A 16,495-nucleotide genomic window follows, 5' to 3' on the forward strand; every position below is an offset into this window, starting at 1 on the left:
ATTTCACTCTACATGATTCATTTGAATTTACGAAGGTGGTGAACTAAAAATTTAAATGAGAACAGCGCGCGCTAGTGCAAAAAATCACAGCAATAAATCAGTACATTTTTTTAAAAATTCCGCTCCATTTTTGTAACGTGAACATCAGCAGCTTTTGAATAATAAAGAGACTTTCCACTTTCTTCTGGTACGGTTTTGAATTAATTCGCGCGAGTCACGGCGTCTGGACCCGCAAGCAACAAGTTTACACAACTTTAAACTTGACAACATATACTATAACATATGTATAATTGTATGTATGTAAGTGTATTTGTATGCCTGATTAATTAATAAGAAATGAAACGAGAGCTTGTAAATAAAAAATAACAACAACATTTTCATTTACAAGTTTAACCAGCAAAAGTTACAATATACGCACACGAACACAATATACAATATGTATATGTATGTATAAAAAAACTCACTCACACACAAACACATGCACACACTGTGAAACGCCCCACTGTTTCACTTTTACCCCCCTCTCACACCCATATATTCAACAATCGCTTGCTTGCCGCTCAATACGCCGTCGGTCGCATTTCTTTACGCACTTTCCACAACATCAATTCCAGGCAGGCGCGCGAATCCTCAAAACTGCTGTGTCCCGCATCGCTACACTGTATGTCACGATTGAGACATGCCTTCGTCAGGTTCTTAAGTGCGCGCCGATAGGGGAAGCCACTCGAATGCGGGAATGCGATCGATGTGTCGATGATCGTTTTATGCACTATTCGCAGCACACGCAAATCATTGTCCAAACCATGACCGATCAGTATGGTCTCGGCATCGATCAGCTGCAGTAAATCGCGCTGCACTTCGCCTAGCGTTTTGACGCTTTTATTCGCGTGTGCACAGAGATCTTTCTCGGTGATACCCGAGAAACGTGTATTATAGTCGACAATTTCGACTTCGGGTCGCACGAAATGCTCATAGACGAGCTGACCATCGTAACCGACCACCGTCACTTTAGTGACTTCGAGCCCACGCCCGGTGAAGGACATTTCACAGTCGAGCGCATACACTTTGGTCGGTTTATCATCGCAACGTGCACGTGTATGCAGGAAATCGGTATAGGGGCCGTTAATGCCGACCACAGCGCCGGTCCACACATGCAAGGGATTGCGCGAGCAACCTTCTGTATCCTTGGTGCCGGCACAACATGTGTATTGTGTCGTGTAACCCTTGCTGCCGGTATACAAATTATACAGTTTACCCCAGTGGAAAGTACAGCTCTCATAACTGAGGTACTCACCGGTCTCGGTAACGTGGAAAGTGCGCATACAACGTACACACTGCTTCTCCAACGATTGATCGTACTGTGAGAATATCTGATAGCTGCCGTCGGGTGTGAAGCAAGCAGTGGTGGTAGCGGGTTCATCCTCACCTGCCTCGCTCGAGTCCGAATCCATTGAAGGCGGACTGGAGTCGCCCGAACCCTGACCTGAATCGGTAGCATTATCACCGCAGAGCGTCCATTGTGCCTTTAAACTCGTGGTGGTTGTCGTGCTGCTGCTGCTGCTGGTCGACGTATAGTGCACCTGCAAACCATCGACGGTATTCACGACATCCGTTTTGGTTGTCGAGTGATGCGTATGTACACCGGAGGGGCGTGGCAAACACTTGTAGATCTCGATACAGCCCTCATGTATGGCGCTCTCGACCGGATAGCCGTAGACGCGTAACAAATTCGGATCAATGATGTAACGGCGCAATTGTTGCACCAATTCGAGCTCGGACATATTCAGTTTGGTGTGCTGGCGCAGAGGTGGTGCGAGTGCGCGTGCTATCTTACGGAAATTCTCTGTATTACGCTTGCTGGCGGTAGGCGAGGCAGTGGGTGAGCAATTCGCCGAATTGGTGGGTGAGCTCGCGGCGGACGATGTGCTCGATGCCGAGGATGAGAGCGAATATGTAGACGATGCCGAGGAGAGGGCGCTGCATACCGATGAATTCGATGCTGAATTGGTGAGCGCATGTGCGCCGCTAATCGGTTTTACGTTATTATTGCTGTTGTTGTTGCCGTTGTTGTGTTTATTGACCGATTTCAAAGCGGCTGCCTTTGTGCATTGTTTACGCAAGTTAACGCTGGCTGCCTTTGATGTTTGTTGTTGTTGCTGCTGCTGTTGCTGTTGTTGCTGCTGTACATGCTGCTGTGCGGGACGTCGATTTTCTTTGCTGTCCTCGTCGACATCCATGGGAATGGCTTGAAGTTGGTCGGCGCTCTGCTCGTCGTGACGCTTGCGGCGGCGCTGCTGTCGGTTTCTGCGTGCCTTGTTGCCGGTTTTCTTGTCTGGCTGCGACATCACTGCGTAGACGGCGCTCAAATCTTCATTGCTGGAGCTGGAGTTGAGGTCGTCGCTGGCGGCCGCGTCGCTCGAAGTGCTGTTACGATGCGCTGGATTGTGGCGCGCGGCCAACAAATTGTCTGTAAAAGCAGAAGAATTGAAGTGTTAATTAGTGGAAGTTCGTTTGAAGCAATAAGCTAATTAATAGTACATTTTATATTGGAAATCAATAATTAAGATGCATAGCTTGTTGGCGTGCACGTCCTTGGGCATAGGCGCGTGAAGTTGTTAGCAATTTAATCACGTGGTAAACACTTCTGGTTTTACATGCCTTATCGCGGTGGCTAACAAATCGTCGATACGACAAAGCGCTCGTCCACACATGTGTGGACACTGTTGACATAAATCACACAGCGCTCAAGTAATAAATAATAAAATATTCAAAAAATCTGAATTCCTATTCAACTTAATACCTCTGTGGGCTACATAAATAAAATGTGTCTTTCACCGCGCACATTATGACATTGTCAGCTGTTGTTGGCACTTCGCTGCGTTTCACGTAAAAGTAAATATTGATTTTGTCACTGTTTCATTGTGTTTGCTTTACCTTTAAGTAAATAGCAGGCAATCAGCCAATTTGGTTGGGCACATGTTTATTTGCACAAATTAGCTTTGCAAATAATTTATTTAGTTTCAATTTAATTAAAGGCAGTATATGCGCTCAATATAGTTTTCCTATACTTTTTGCAAGCTTTTGTTTGCTTTTCAATTTGTATATTTAGCGCTAGGTAGATTCTCTGCACAATTTTGTTTGTACGCTACTGATTTTGGCAGAGATAGGTCTACAATAAATTAGATATTTTGATTGCACTTCAGATAGCCAAATAATAAACCTTATGACCGAATAGGAGTTTATTTGGCTATTATTAGAAGTAAAAATAAAACTGAAACTAGAAAATTAATAATAATAAATTATTTAATTAAAAAAAAAATAATTATGGAACAAATTTTTTTCACTATGGTTGTCAAATATTACTAATATTTTTAGAAAAAATATTAATATTAATACCATTTAATTGCGTTAATAATATTTTGAGGTTAGCTATACAAAATATAAAATTATATCGAAAATGCAAATCTTACTGACTAGCTGATAAAGGGGTTGCCATAGAAAACTCAGTTCGCACTAATTGCATTTTCAAGCTCTTTCAGACATAATTAAAAATTTTTAGCTGACATTTTTTAACTAAATTTGCGAGATATGGTTGCAAACTAACAGCTGTAGCGATATAAATTTCAATGAAAAGCAGTTATTTTGAGTGAAACATTTTTAAATGCTTTAGACTGTTATTACTTTTAATGAACTTTTTCAGATTTGCCTTAATATTAAAATATTTATATAATTTCTTTTTATTTACTTTTAAAATTATATAAACCAATATATTTATGAATTTGTATACATATACATAAATAGTAGGGCATATAAAAAAACTAACGAGAAAAATTTAAATAAAATTCCGCAATTAATTTTTGTTAAAAATACATTGATTTTTGTTGAAAATAAAAAGTAGTAGTAGTTAGTAAAATTACTAATACTTAAACAAAATTCCGAAATTAATTTAATTTTATATAATCGCCAACATTAATCTTTTTTCTTGAATATCAATTTTAGTGTTTCGTTTTACAAAAACACTTTCAATAAACACCAAACCTCACCAAAATTAACTAAACATTTTTTGCAACTTGAACCATTAAAATTTAATTTCCAAATAAAAATTTCAGTAAAATTATTCAATTTTGTTATAAATTATATTTGAAAGTTTAAAAAAAAATGGCAATTGTCTCAAGGGCGTTATATATTTGAAATTTTAATTGTATCGAGATGTGAATTTTTATGAGAAAGGTCGACTGGGTTGCCACAAATATCGTGAGTAAATGTAAAATATTAAAAAAAAAAAATTTTGTAGAGTTGCCAAATTGTTCATATTTAAATTTTAAATCTATTTTTGGTTGTTAATCAATAGAAAAGAACTTCATCTAGTCATATATCAGGTGCATATATAGCAAAACTTCTGTGTAAGGCCAATTTTGACACCCACAATAGTTATATATTATGTAAATAAGTATTATATATACAACAACCTGTATGCATAATACTTTGCAAACAACCAATGTTCTCTGAAATGTTTCTTTATTTTATTTACCTTGCTTTTTTATGCAAAATTACTGCTACTTTCTTACTTTTCAATTTCTCCTGTTACCTTACAGGCCACTCTCCACCCACATGATCACAGCAAAATGCACAGGCATGTGAAAAAAATTTATTTCCTCATTTACAAGCGTTGACGGGGTGCTTGTTAGTGATTTAAATACGAAAATAATGGCGCGACACCGACTGGGCGTATACGTAACCTCAGACAGGGGTTGTTTACACATTTTACATATGTATGTATGTATATACGTAATATATAAATGCTTACTTGTACAAATACTTATGTACACGTGCGTCTACCAGGCGCACTAACTATGTATGTAAATGGGTAAAGCAACGCGCTCAAGCGTGCCTTACTTCGCGCATACATGTGCGTTTTTATATACATGCATATGTATGTATGTACACACATGTTATAAATGATTTATGGCATGCGGAACGGCGCTGATATCGCGACAATTTGAAGGAAGTAAAATTTATTTTTATTTCCTTAGGCCTATATGACAAAGCCATGTAATGAGTTGCCAAGTAAATGAGTAATATATAGTAGATTTTGTGTGAGCAAGGAAGTGTGTGTAAATGCGGGCGGAATATAAAGCGTGCGTCTGCTTTGATTTATTTAAATTACTTGCTGAATTTTTTTTTTGTTATCGTTGGATGAGTTTTCTTGCGGTTTTGGCCACGCGCTTTTACAGGTATATACGGAAACGTCTTAAGAAGGCTGAGGGGATTTGGCTGATATGTTAAACACGTTGGTGGCTGATATGTTAAACATTTGGGAAATATTTATTATAAAAGAAATTCACTATTTTGAAAAAAAAATTATTTTTATGGAAAAAGTTTTTAATATTAAAAAAAATTGATTATATAATAATAATTGAAAATAATATAATGAATATAATAATATTATATATAAAAAAAATATAATAAAATAAAAAAATTTAAATTACATATGTAGCAAACCTTCTGCTGCATAACTTTTTTATGTAAAAAAATTTAAATATTTGAAAAAAATAAATAAAATGAAATATAAAAACACTTAACATAGCATAGCACAGCATAACATAACATAGAATACCATATCATAACAATTATATAAGGAATGCAATTAAATGTAAAATATGAAAAATGATAACTTAAGATGGCATAGCATAACAGATTTTAACGTAACATAACATGGTATAATATAACATAACATTAAATTTAAAATATTTGACTTAATATAACATAAATAGCATAACATGAAATAAAAAATAACGTAACATAAAAAAACATAACACAAAAATAAAATGAAAATAAGAAATAAAATAAAATAACATAACATAACATAACACCAAATAAAATTTATTTAAGAATCATAATTCATAGTCTTGCTTATTTAAGCGCCACAGCGCCTTATAAAACTTGAACGCATTTTATGAACTTTATACTAACTTTATTATAATTTTGTGGGCGTAACAGCTTAGACAATTTGCAGTTTATTGACACTAGCGCCCCAACCATTCACAAAGGCGAATAATCGAGAAATTAATGCCGGCAAAGAGTGTGCTTTATATACAAATGTGCTGATACATATGTATGTATATACCACACATACATACATATGTACAAAGCCAGATACATACTATATTAGAGATATAATTCTAAAACCGAACCATATATGTTCATTAGTATGTGCGCAATACGATCAGCAGCGCCTTAACTTCCACCCAAAATCCAGCGCTTGCCTAGCCATTTGTCACAGCCGCTGCCGCTGCTGAGCTTGACACTTGCCAAGGACGCATTGTTCAAACACTGTCATGCTAAATTTATGGCCAAAAAGTCAACATGCTTTTTTGTGTAGAGGAATATATTTTCTTCGTTAAAGTTATATGAGTATGTACGTGTGTGTTTCTAAACTTCATAGCTTTTTATATGTTTGTTTGCTTTGTTAGTTATTGCTGTTGACTCGAGATACTAGTGCCTGTGGAGTTTGTTTGCACGTTAAAACGCTGCGTACGTGCACTGAAATTTTTTAGCATAAACTTAAAACTTAAACAAACAAAAAAAAAAAATAATAAAAATAAAAATAAAAAATTATAGAAATAGAAATAAAAAGTAAAAAAAAAAGTTTTAAAAAAATTAAAAAAATAAAAAAAAATTTTTTTAATAAAAATCGGCAAACATGAAACTAACATATTCGGCACGGCTAAAAAAATGAATGAAACGAAGATATATCTTGCTTAAAGAAATCGCATACATGTATGTATGGTATAAATATGTGTTAACTACAACAAGCTGAGCAACGTGCTGAGCATATTGAGGAAGCACTTGCGCTTATGATAATAATTTGCATACGTATTTACGTCAATTGTGTGCGACATATGCACCCATTTATATGTTATATATTGTTCTAAAGGTGCAAAGGCTGTATAATTCTAGCACAGGGCACCGCATTTGCTTTCATTTCTTCATTAAAAATGTAAAACAGCACTGACTAAAGCTAGAAAGTATTGCTGTTACTGCAAAAAAAGTACGATTTTCTTTCTCTTTTTAAGTTAAATTTAGATATGTTACTTTTATGAACTGGTGTAAAACTAGTTATTTTGCGACCAGTTGAAGCAATGTTTTGGAAATAACCGTTATATGCAAGAAATATCACATTTTCTATATTTTTTGTGCTGGGCGTCAAATAGTTCAAGCAAAACTAAATGCAACCAGCGATTATTAGCAACACACTGGCTCAAATGTAACTAGTTACGGGCTAGTTCGACTATATCTGCTAACAGCTTGGCGACTCTTCTGCTATAGATCAATAGCTTAGATACATACAAGTAAATATCACAGAGTATTGGAATTTTCTGTATTATATACTTATATATGGTAAATATGTATGTTTGTATACCTATGTATATGTACATAAGTATGTATGCTTCTATGCTTGCAATTTATCATTTATGGTCACTGGCAAACAAGCCGACACTTTCGTGCACATTTAGTATTTTTTTTTCCCAAATACAGACATTCAAAACTGACCTTAGCTTTAATTGAGTTTTGTTGTTGAGCTGTGGTTAGCACACAAGCAACAAGACTTAGCAAATATAAAATATATTTTATTCGCATTTATTTTTGTTGCACGCGCTTGCAAATAATGACACAAAAAATATTTATAGCGCATAAACTAAGAAAAAAAGAATCAGAATAAGACAGGCAGAAAAGCTAATACTAGACATGAAAAACATAAAACTACATAATTGCGGCTAAAACAACAATAACAAATTATAAGTCGTTAAACAAACTTCACTTGATTGTCACGTAAATTGGCAACCGCAGTTGAGTGGCGAATATTAATAATAACAACAAATTTAGTATTATATAATTCATGTGTCTGTATGTCCGTCTGAGAATATGAGGAAAATTTTTGTAATTCAATTTATGATTATTATTTTTATTATTAATTTTTGTTTTTGTTTGAAGTATTTCCAGCAATTAGCGAGCATCTGGCGGCGCCGCTATTAGCAAACTAGATGCGTGTGTGTATGTATGTATGTGCTTGTGCATATGTCTTTAAGCAAATTTTATTGTGTACATATACCATATGTATACTCCAGCTGCATATATAATAGCGTGCTGTTGACATTTTCATGCTGACCATCACTATGCTCGCGCTGTTTCACGCTAGATGATGAGCCCTGAAGCGTTTGCAATAGAAACCGAAAGTTTTACACCATAATATTTTGCATGTGTGTGTGTATAATTATTATGCTGTAATTATAATTCTGCGCACAAGACATCTATTAACAAAATTTAATTGTTTATACATAATTAATGCTGAACGTCACAGTGACTGGAGGAACGTGCAAGCCCATAAATGTAGTTTCGAGTTAATGGAATTTTTTCAATGCGTTTTTGTCTCTGCCTTATCGCCACAAAATATGACGAGGCAAGATTTTTTATAAGCTGTCATATTACTAATTTTGCGTTTCTGATTTTTTTATTACTTAAATTTGGAAACGATGGTCTTGGCGTTTATTAATATTTTTAGAAAATATAGTTTTGAAAAAAAAATCGATGTAATATATTTATATTAGCTTGAAATAGCGTCATGATTTAGTTAACTATATCTTTCAATATTTATTATTATTTTTCCAAAAAACAAAAAAAAAACGCGGTAATTTTAAAATTAATTTTATCTATATATATATATATATATATATATAATTTTAAATTTTCTAAAAAAAACCTTTTACAATAAAAAATAAATTTGCAAAAAGTGTACAATATTTTTTTTTTCAAATAAAACCAAACATGATGTTTGCTTATTTCTTCGACACTTTTGGAGCAGTTTGTACTTTAATCTGATGAAACCTCGATAAAACAGTTTGGCAAAATTACTAAAATATGTAAAATATGTATGCATAAAATAGTAAATAAAAAATATTTTTAAGGATAATATATTACAGTTTACTGAGAAAAAGGAAAATTTAATGCTTATGGTTTTATTTGTTGCAAAAATATTATAAATTTTTAAATTTCACACTAAAGTGTAAAAAAATATTTTGGTTTTTATAAAAGTACTAATTCTTTTTAATTAAATATTTAAGCTAAAAATATTTAAATTAAGTTATAAATATAAAAATTATAATTATTTTATTTTATAAGTGTAAAAATATCGTATGTATGTTTTTTCAGTAAATTTTTCGTTGAAAATATTGAGCTTTTTGAATTCGATTTTAAAAGTATTTTTGAATAAACACAAAACTTATTACAATTTAAATTTAAATATGTATAAAACATACCAAAACATCACAATATTCATTTCAAAATTTTTATTTTTTTGTAATTTTACACTATTCAAATTTAAATAAGAGATTTTTATAAAAAACAAACGATATGCGTAGAAATAAATATATGTTTATGCAAGTTTTAGTAAATTTTTAAACTTTTGGTAATAGAAATTAAAAATAGTAAAAAAAAAGTTTTCTCAATGCGTACGTTAGTAAACATTTTCAGTTAAGAAAATTTATTTTCTGAAAAATATTCAATTCTATTAAAAATTAATTTCTATAAAATTAAATCAAAAAGTATTTAAAAGCTTTTCAATTATTTTATATTAGATTCGAAATTTTTTTACAAAAATATATATTTTATAGACAATATTAATTTTAAAAATTGTTAAAACATTCAATTTTTGTTTTAAATTTTTTTTCAACTATTTCAATATGTAAATATTAGTAGGAAATAGTGAACTTAAAACAAAATATAAAAATTTTGTATTTTCACTGTTTTAAATTAATATTGTATTTAAAAATAATTAATAATAATTTTTAAAATTTTCTGGAATTTTTTCTTCAAAAAAATAACTTTTATATGTAATTTAATGTTTCTAAAAATTATAATTTAATGTAAAAAAATTAATATTTTTATTACATTAATACTTTTTTTTTGTCTGAAAGACTTTTAGTTTAGAATATAGTTAAATGTTTATAGAAATTTTTACTTATTTTATAATAAATAAGAACTTTTTTGTACAAAAAAACATACATATTTTCATAAATAATATTAATTTAAAATAATAATTGTATTACATTTATTTATTTAAATCTAAAAAAATATATCTCAATCAAAGAAAATAAAATTTTTTCAATAAAAGTTAAAAAATAAATAAACAATTATTTTTTTACGAATTAAAATTGAAATGAAAAGAAGGAAGGTATATTATATATATATATGTATGAAAAGTATTTTTAAGTGAAAAAGGATATATATTTATAAGCATAACATTTTTCTAAATATTATTTATATTACGTAATATTTTTTATAAACAAAAATAATTATATTTTCCTTAAAAATTTGCAATTTATCTCGCTTGTTATAATGACCTAATCACAACTGTTGAGTTACTAATTACTCTGTACTCAAAAGCTTATATTACTATTACTCAAATACATATTACTAAATTACTTGCAAATATATTACATAACACCTTGGTAACTAATGAACATAGGTACCCATAAAAAAAAAAAAAATCCAAAAACTAAAACTTGAAAAAAAAATCAATGAAAATCCGCCGCAAAATGCGTTGAATGGCGCAAAAAATCGCAAAGTCAACACCAAAGTAAAGCCAATAGCGCCACAACAATAATAACAAAACTTTAAACGCAGCACGCGCTGCATATTTATGTTAATTTATATTTAATTACATCATCGCGAAGCGGTGGGCAACAAAAACTACATGGAAAACCAACACACAGGCATGGATATATACATATATAGTATGTACATGCATTTACATACTTATAAATTTATGTGTTTGCAGTAAATTTTAAACAAGCATGCAATATTGAGCGCTGCTTATACTAAATACATATTTATTTCTTTATTCTGTATGCATATATGCATGTAACATATACGTGTGTGTGCGTTAGCTGTCATCATGCAATTATTCATAGTTGTTGCTAGTTCGCATTGCCAACGAGGCTATTGACAGTCATGCAATTGCAATTGTTTATAAACAAACCGAAATTGTTGCTAACAAGCAAACAATGGACGGCAAGAAACATACACACACACATGCTTGCATACACGTATATGTATATGTATGCATGTGCTTATGCATGTATGCTTGCAAGCAGCATATAGTAGCTTATATACATACAAGTATGTATGTTTGCATTTTCAATGCTGTCGATTGACTCATAAGCCGGCTGCAAAATGTTGACAACAACAAAATTGGCCAACAAATTGGCATCGCACAAACAGTTAAGCGAGGTTAGTTATTAGCAAGCAGTGGAGGGGCGTAGTAGTCTGCAGACGCCGTCAGGTGTGCGTGTGAGAGTAAAATATATGGTAAAATCAAAGAAAATTAAATAATAAACGCAGCAGACAGGCGTTGCAGCGGACGGCCAAACGACGCACTTGACAGTCGCGGACCATTTAAGGCGTCATCGAGGAAAACGGCATTGCAATGTTAACGTCACGTTGACAGTTGTAGTTATGTGCTCAATGACAGGTATATTTTAATGTGTTTTTTTTTGTCTTGTTGTATACACCATATATAAGAGTATATACTTTTTTATTGTTTTTACGGTAACAGGCAGAAATCTTCAAAAAATTCTTTCAAAAAAAGGATAAACAAATATTTATCTTTCGCGTAGACATTGATTCCTTGTGAAAATTTTCCTATCAAAATACCGTTAAGCTACCACATAAAGCTTAATTATTGGTTTCAATATATCATAACATTTTTTCGGCTTGATTGTGAGCTCCTGGGGAAATTGGTTAACTGAACTCGGCATAAAAAATTGGCAGAACGGATCAACAGAAAGTTGAAAATAAGGTGAGGCTAAGCATGTTAAAAAAAAGTTATCAGACTTAAATGCTGTAATTGTGGAGTGGTTATGCAACTAGTTACCAACGAGTTATGGTGAAATTTTAAACAGTTTATTTTTACAAAATTTTTACACTGGGTTGTTCATAATTGCAATGAAATTTTGTGTACAAAAGTTGTTACACTTTGCTATTTTGTCACATCGGAGTAATCCGTAATGCTTTGCTAACTCGGGATATCGTTTTTATTATAGTGTCGTTTTTTCTATTGCTGTAAAGCTATTTTGTTATATTTGGCATGGAAAGCACTTTCATATACCTTTTCATATCAATTTACATGCTTGCTATTATCTTTTGATTTTTTAATTTTTTTGTGGTTATTTCTTGATGAAAATATGTCAGGATGTTGATTTTTCAGTCGCTAATGCAGTGATTACTTTTGTCGTGACTAAATTTGAAGTAAATTTTTGATACCTATGACTCAAATTTTGTAATAAAATTATGAATTTAAAGAAGCATGAAATTTAACTATAAAATTACTTTTTAAAAAAATTTTTTTGGAAAAACTAGTTTCGAATAATTATTATTTAATTTCTTATTAAAAATATGCAGTTTGCTAAAAGTTATTAAAAATTTGAAATTTTAATTATAAAATTTTCATATAAAAATATTTAAAAACTATTTTTTAAGAATTTTGATTCTGTTACAACAATTGTGTTAAAAATTGTTATAAACTTTTTTTCAAAGCAGATTTTAAAAACATAACAGAGTTATGTTAACGCATTGGAGCCTATATTAGAAGCACACCTCTACTGCTATTCATATTTTATATATATAATTAACTTTTTTTTTATCAATTTCATAATATTTATGACACCTTCTCTTTCGACCTCTCCTAAGAAACTGATTAGCAGGCTAACCTTTTTAACATAGTAACAGTCGTTTACAGTTGATGTTATCATATTTGTTTGTCAAATTTTGATTTTAGCAAACTTTGTAAACTTCTAGCGGCAAAAATTTCCACCATAAAGCTAATCATACAAGTAATTTTTCAATCGCCTAATTATAGGAATAAAATCAAAACAAAATAAAAGCAACCTGTCTATGTTAGTCTATCAGCTGACAATCAGACAAACAAACTGCTATCACTTCAAAAAAAGCGCTTTCACACGTTCACTGCCTGCCTCAATGTTCGCACATGTATGTATGTATAGATATGTACATATTTAGCACATATAAAGGGAGTGGCATATTTTCAGTTGTTTACTTAAATTTAGAGCGGCTTGGTGGTGAATATATATTTATATATACTCATGCATATACATACAGATACACACTTATATACTTAATATACATATATATATTTTCATACATCCTCACTATTTCACTTGCCAAGAACACAGCGAAAAATGCATGTGCGCAAAGCGCCAGTTTAATACAAAAACAACTACGTTAATATACATATCACCAGCGGCAGCGGTGCGCGGCTAAAATTGCTTGAGCTGTCAAGTTGTCTTGTGTGTAAAATGATTTTTGACATTTTGTCATTTTGTGTTGACATACTCAGCATTGTTGTTGTTGCTTTTGTTACGAGGAAGTTTGTGTGCGCGTACGCCACATGCTGCTTCCCAAATGGTTGTAAGGAATTTTAAAATTTGTCGGCCAGCAAATAAAATTCATGTTATTTATTAAAAATGTTCGCATATTAAAAATTTTTTTGTTTTTGTTCTTTTGAAGAAATTGAGCAAATTTACAAGAGGCGCACTTAAAATGCTAAATGCTAATCAAAGAGGAAATCATGTTAATGGCTGCGTGCCCAGCTTGCTTCGTAAGAAAACATGCTTTTGAATGGGTATATACATATTTATGTATATAATGTCTGTCCATAAGTAATTGGGTATGTAAACAGGTATGCAAGCCTAATTTATGGCCGAGATTTACTTTTATGCTTGGCGAAAAATGGAAATAAAAAACGATATTTATTTTATTAAAAAGCAAAATTTGAAAAACACGCTGAAAAACAGCTAATAATAATTTTAAGCGAGAAGAAAAAAAACTCTCGTAAAGAAAATAATATTAAACGTACAAAATTAAAAAAAAAAAATTTTTAATTAAAAATAATAGAAAAATTAAAACATAAACCAATAAAAATAAAAAACAAAAAGGATTAAATTTCTAGTATTTTATAATTTTTACAAATTTTTCAATAAATTGTTTTTGTTGTAGTGCTAAGTGTGTAAGCAAACACTTTGGTTTTTTTAATTCCACTAATTTATACTTTTTTTTTTTAATTAGAAGTATTTTTATAATAATTTTATTTTGTTCGGTTTTACCCACTGCTTAACTATCACGCTACATTTTACTACTGAAAATCATTAAGTTGGCTATTCAGCACGTTGTGGCGCTAGTAAAAACAATAGTAAAAATTAAGCGATATGCTAATGGATTTCTTTTCGACGCAAAAATATTGCTGATAAGCTGTGCGTTATTTGTCAACGACAAGTGGTCTGTTTTTGTTCATTTATCAATTATATTAAATGTTGTATAGTGAATTAGAATATCAAAATTTATTTAGTTTTTGGTAAGAAAATATTTTGAAACTATGGGTTTGAAAATTACTTTACATAACTTTTATGAACAAAAATCTTTTAAAAATTGTAATTTGTTCGATCTTTTTTTTAACACATTATAAATATCTGTTTGAAATAGAATTATAAAAATTATTATTTTTTTTATAAAGAAATATTTAAAAATAGTTTTGCTTTTTACAAGAAAGTATTTAAAATATGTTGTGTCAAACAAAAACACCTTAACAATTAGCAAATGTCTTATTTAATTACTTAAATTGACTATTTCTTTAGGGTAAGTATTTGAATTCGAATATTTAAATTTTACGTAAGGACAAAAATTATAAAATTTAATATTTACAAGAAAAAATAATTTTTTTAATTTAATATTATCTATAGTTTGTTTATTTCTAAGCATGAAAATTTTACTGAATAAATTTAAAAAATAAATATAGGTTTCCAAGAAGATCTATCAAAAGTCAGTAAATAATTAATATAATTGTAAATTGAAGATATCGAAGAGAGTTAACAAAAAAAATTAATTATTAAAAAAAATGAGTTTTAAATTTAACAAAAAATTTAGTATTAAAACAAACAATGTAAATTTAATGTTGAAATATTTTTAGAATTTCTAAATTCTATTAATTAAATTTAAAAACTTTCAAAAAATATTTCTTGATATAAAATTAGTAATATTTAAATGAATCAATTTAATCAAAAAATAAAAATAAAATAATTGTTCAAGCAAAGATTTATCCGAAAATATAATTTTTTTAATTTTTCTTTAAATTTTTTGAAAATGCTTTTGCAATAATTTCATTAAAATTTTTCTATTTTTTCTATCCAATAATAAAAAAATACTCTTCTGTAATAACTCATTAAAATATATTTCCATGCTGAGTAATATTCTAAAAATTGCGATGAGCTTCAGCTAACTATTTAACATGTCGCTATCGTTGCTAACGACAGTACATACATAAATACATATGTATATACGCGTATATATATATGTATATATAATCAGCACGTTGCGGCAATTAGAAAAGCATGTAGACGCATATTTATTTATATTTATATTTTACAACTGTTAAAAGGGTATCTGGCCACTTACAAGCGTCTTTTCTTGATCATTGTCTTTTTGTTGTTGTTACTTTTTCTCCTGCTCTGACATATATACGCATGATTACTGCGCAGACTGCTGATCACTTATTTCACAGAGCAGCAGCAGCCATGTGCTTGACGGTTAAGTCGGTGATCGTGTTCAAGGCAATGCGTAAATGTGCTAACTACATATGTTAATACATATGCATGTATATGTTGATTAATAGTAGCGTGTTATGATAGATTTCACAAGCCATACACGCGCTTACTTATCTCTCTATCTATTCATTTGCTATTTAATAAAATACGTATTAAATATTAATTTCAAGCGCTCGCTTATCTGCACAGTAATGTTACAGTTTATGAAATACAAAACACGTGTTTTACTTAATATTTGCGCGCATAAATTGGAAGTCAGTGCGTATGAGTAACTTACAGCTGGTGTATGGCATTTGCTATGTATAAATGTATATCTATGTATTTATGTGGATGTGTTGTTATACCCTAAACAGAGTATACCACGAAGTTTGTAACACCTAGAAGGAAACGTCAGAGACCCTATAAAGTATAAATACAAATGAACAGCGTGTCGAGCTGAGTCGATTTGGCCATGTCCGTCTGTACGTCTGTCTGTGTACACGCGATCTAGCCCCTCAGTTTTGAGATATCGTTCTGAAAATTTTGCACATATATTTTTTCTCACCGCCAATATTGAACCACTATAGTGTATAGCTGCCATACAAACTGATCCATCGAAATTAAGTCCTTGTATGGAAAACTATTTTATTTGAGATATATCGTAACATCATTTCCCATAGATTATTGTTAAAAAAAATTCCACATTTTTTTAAGATTTTGCTCAGATCGGACCACTATAGCATATAGCTGCCATACAAACAGATCGATCACAATGCACTATTTGTATTGAAAACTTTTTTTATTTGATAAAATGTGTTAACGGAATTTGGCATGGATTATTG

General features: G+C 30.7%; 1 protein-coding gene across 1 annotated transcript in view; it reads right to left on the bottom strand.

The window, feature by feature from the left end:
• Positions 1-349: 349 nt before the first annotated feature.
• LOC106621138 (uncharacterized) overlaps positions 350-16,495 on the bottom strand; it is a 99,527-nt gene continuing 83,381 nt past the window's right edge. The window contains exon 4 of the mRNA XM_036362285.2: positions 350-2,467. Coding sequence (XP_036218178.2) covers positions 561-2,467 — 1,907 coding nt within the window. The 3' untranslated portion in view covers positions 350-560. The remainder of the gene's footprint in view (positions 2,468-16,495) is intronic.

Source organism: Bactrocera oleae, chromosome 5, assembly GCF_042242935.1.
Source record: "Bactrocera oleae isolate idBacOlea1 chromosome 5, idBacOlea1, whole genome shotgun sequence".
NCBI classification, from domain to species: domain Eukaryota; kingdom Metazoa; phylum Arthropoda; class Insecta; order Diptera; family Tephritidae; genus Bactrocera; species Bactrocera oleae.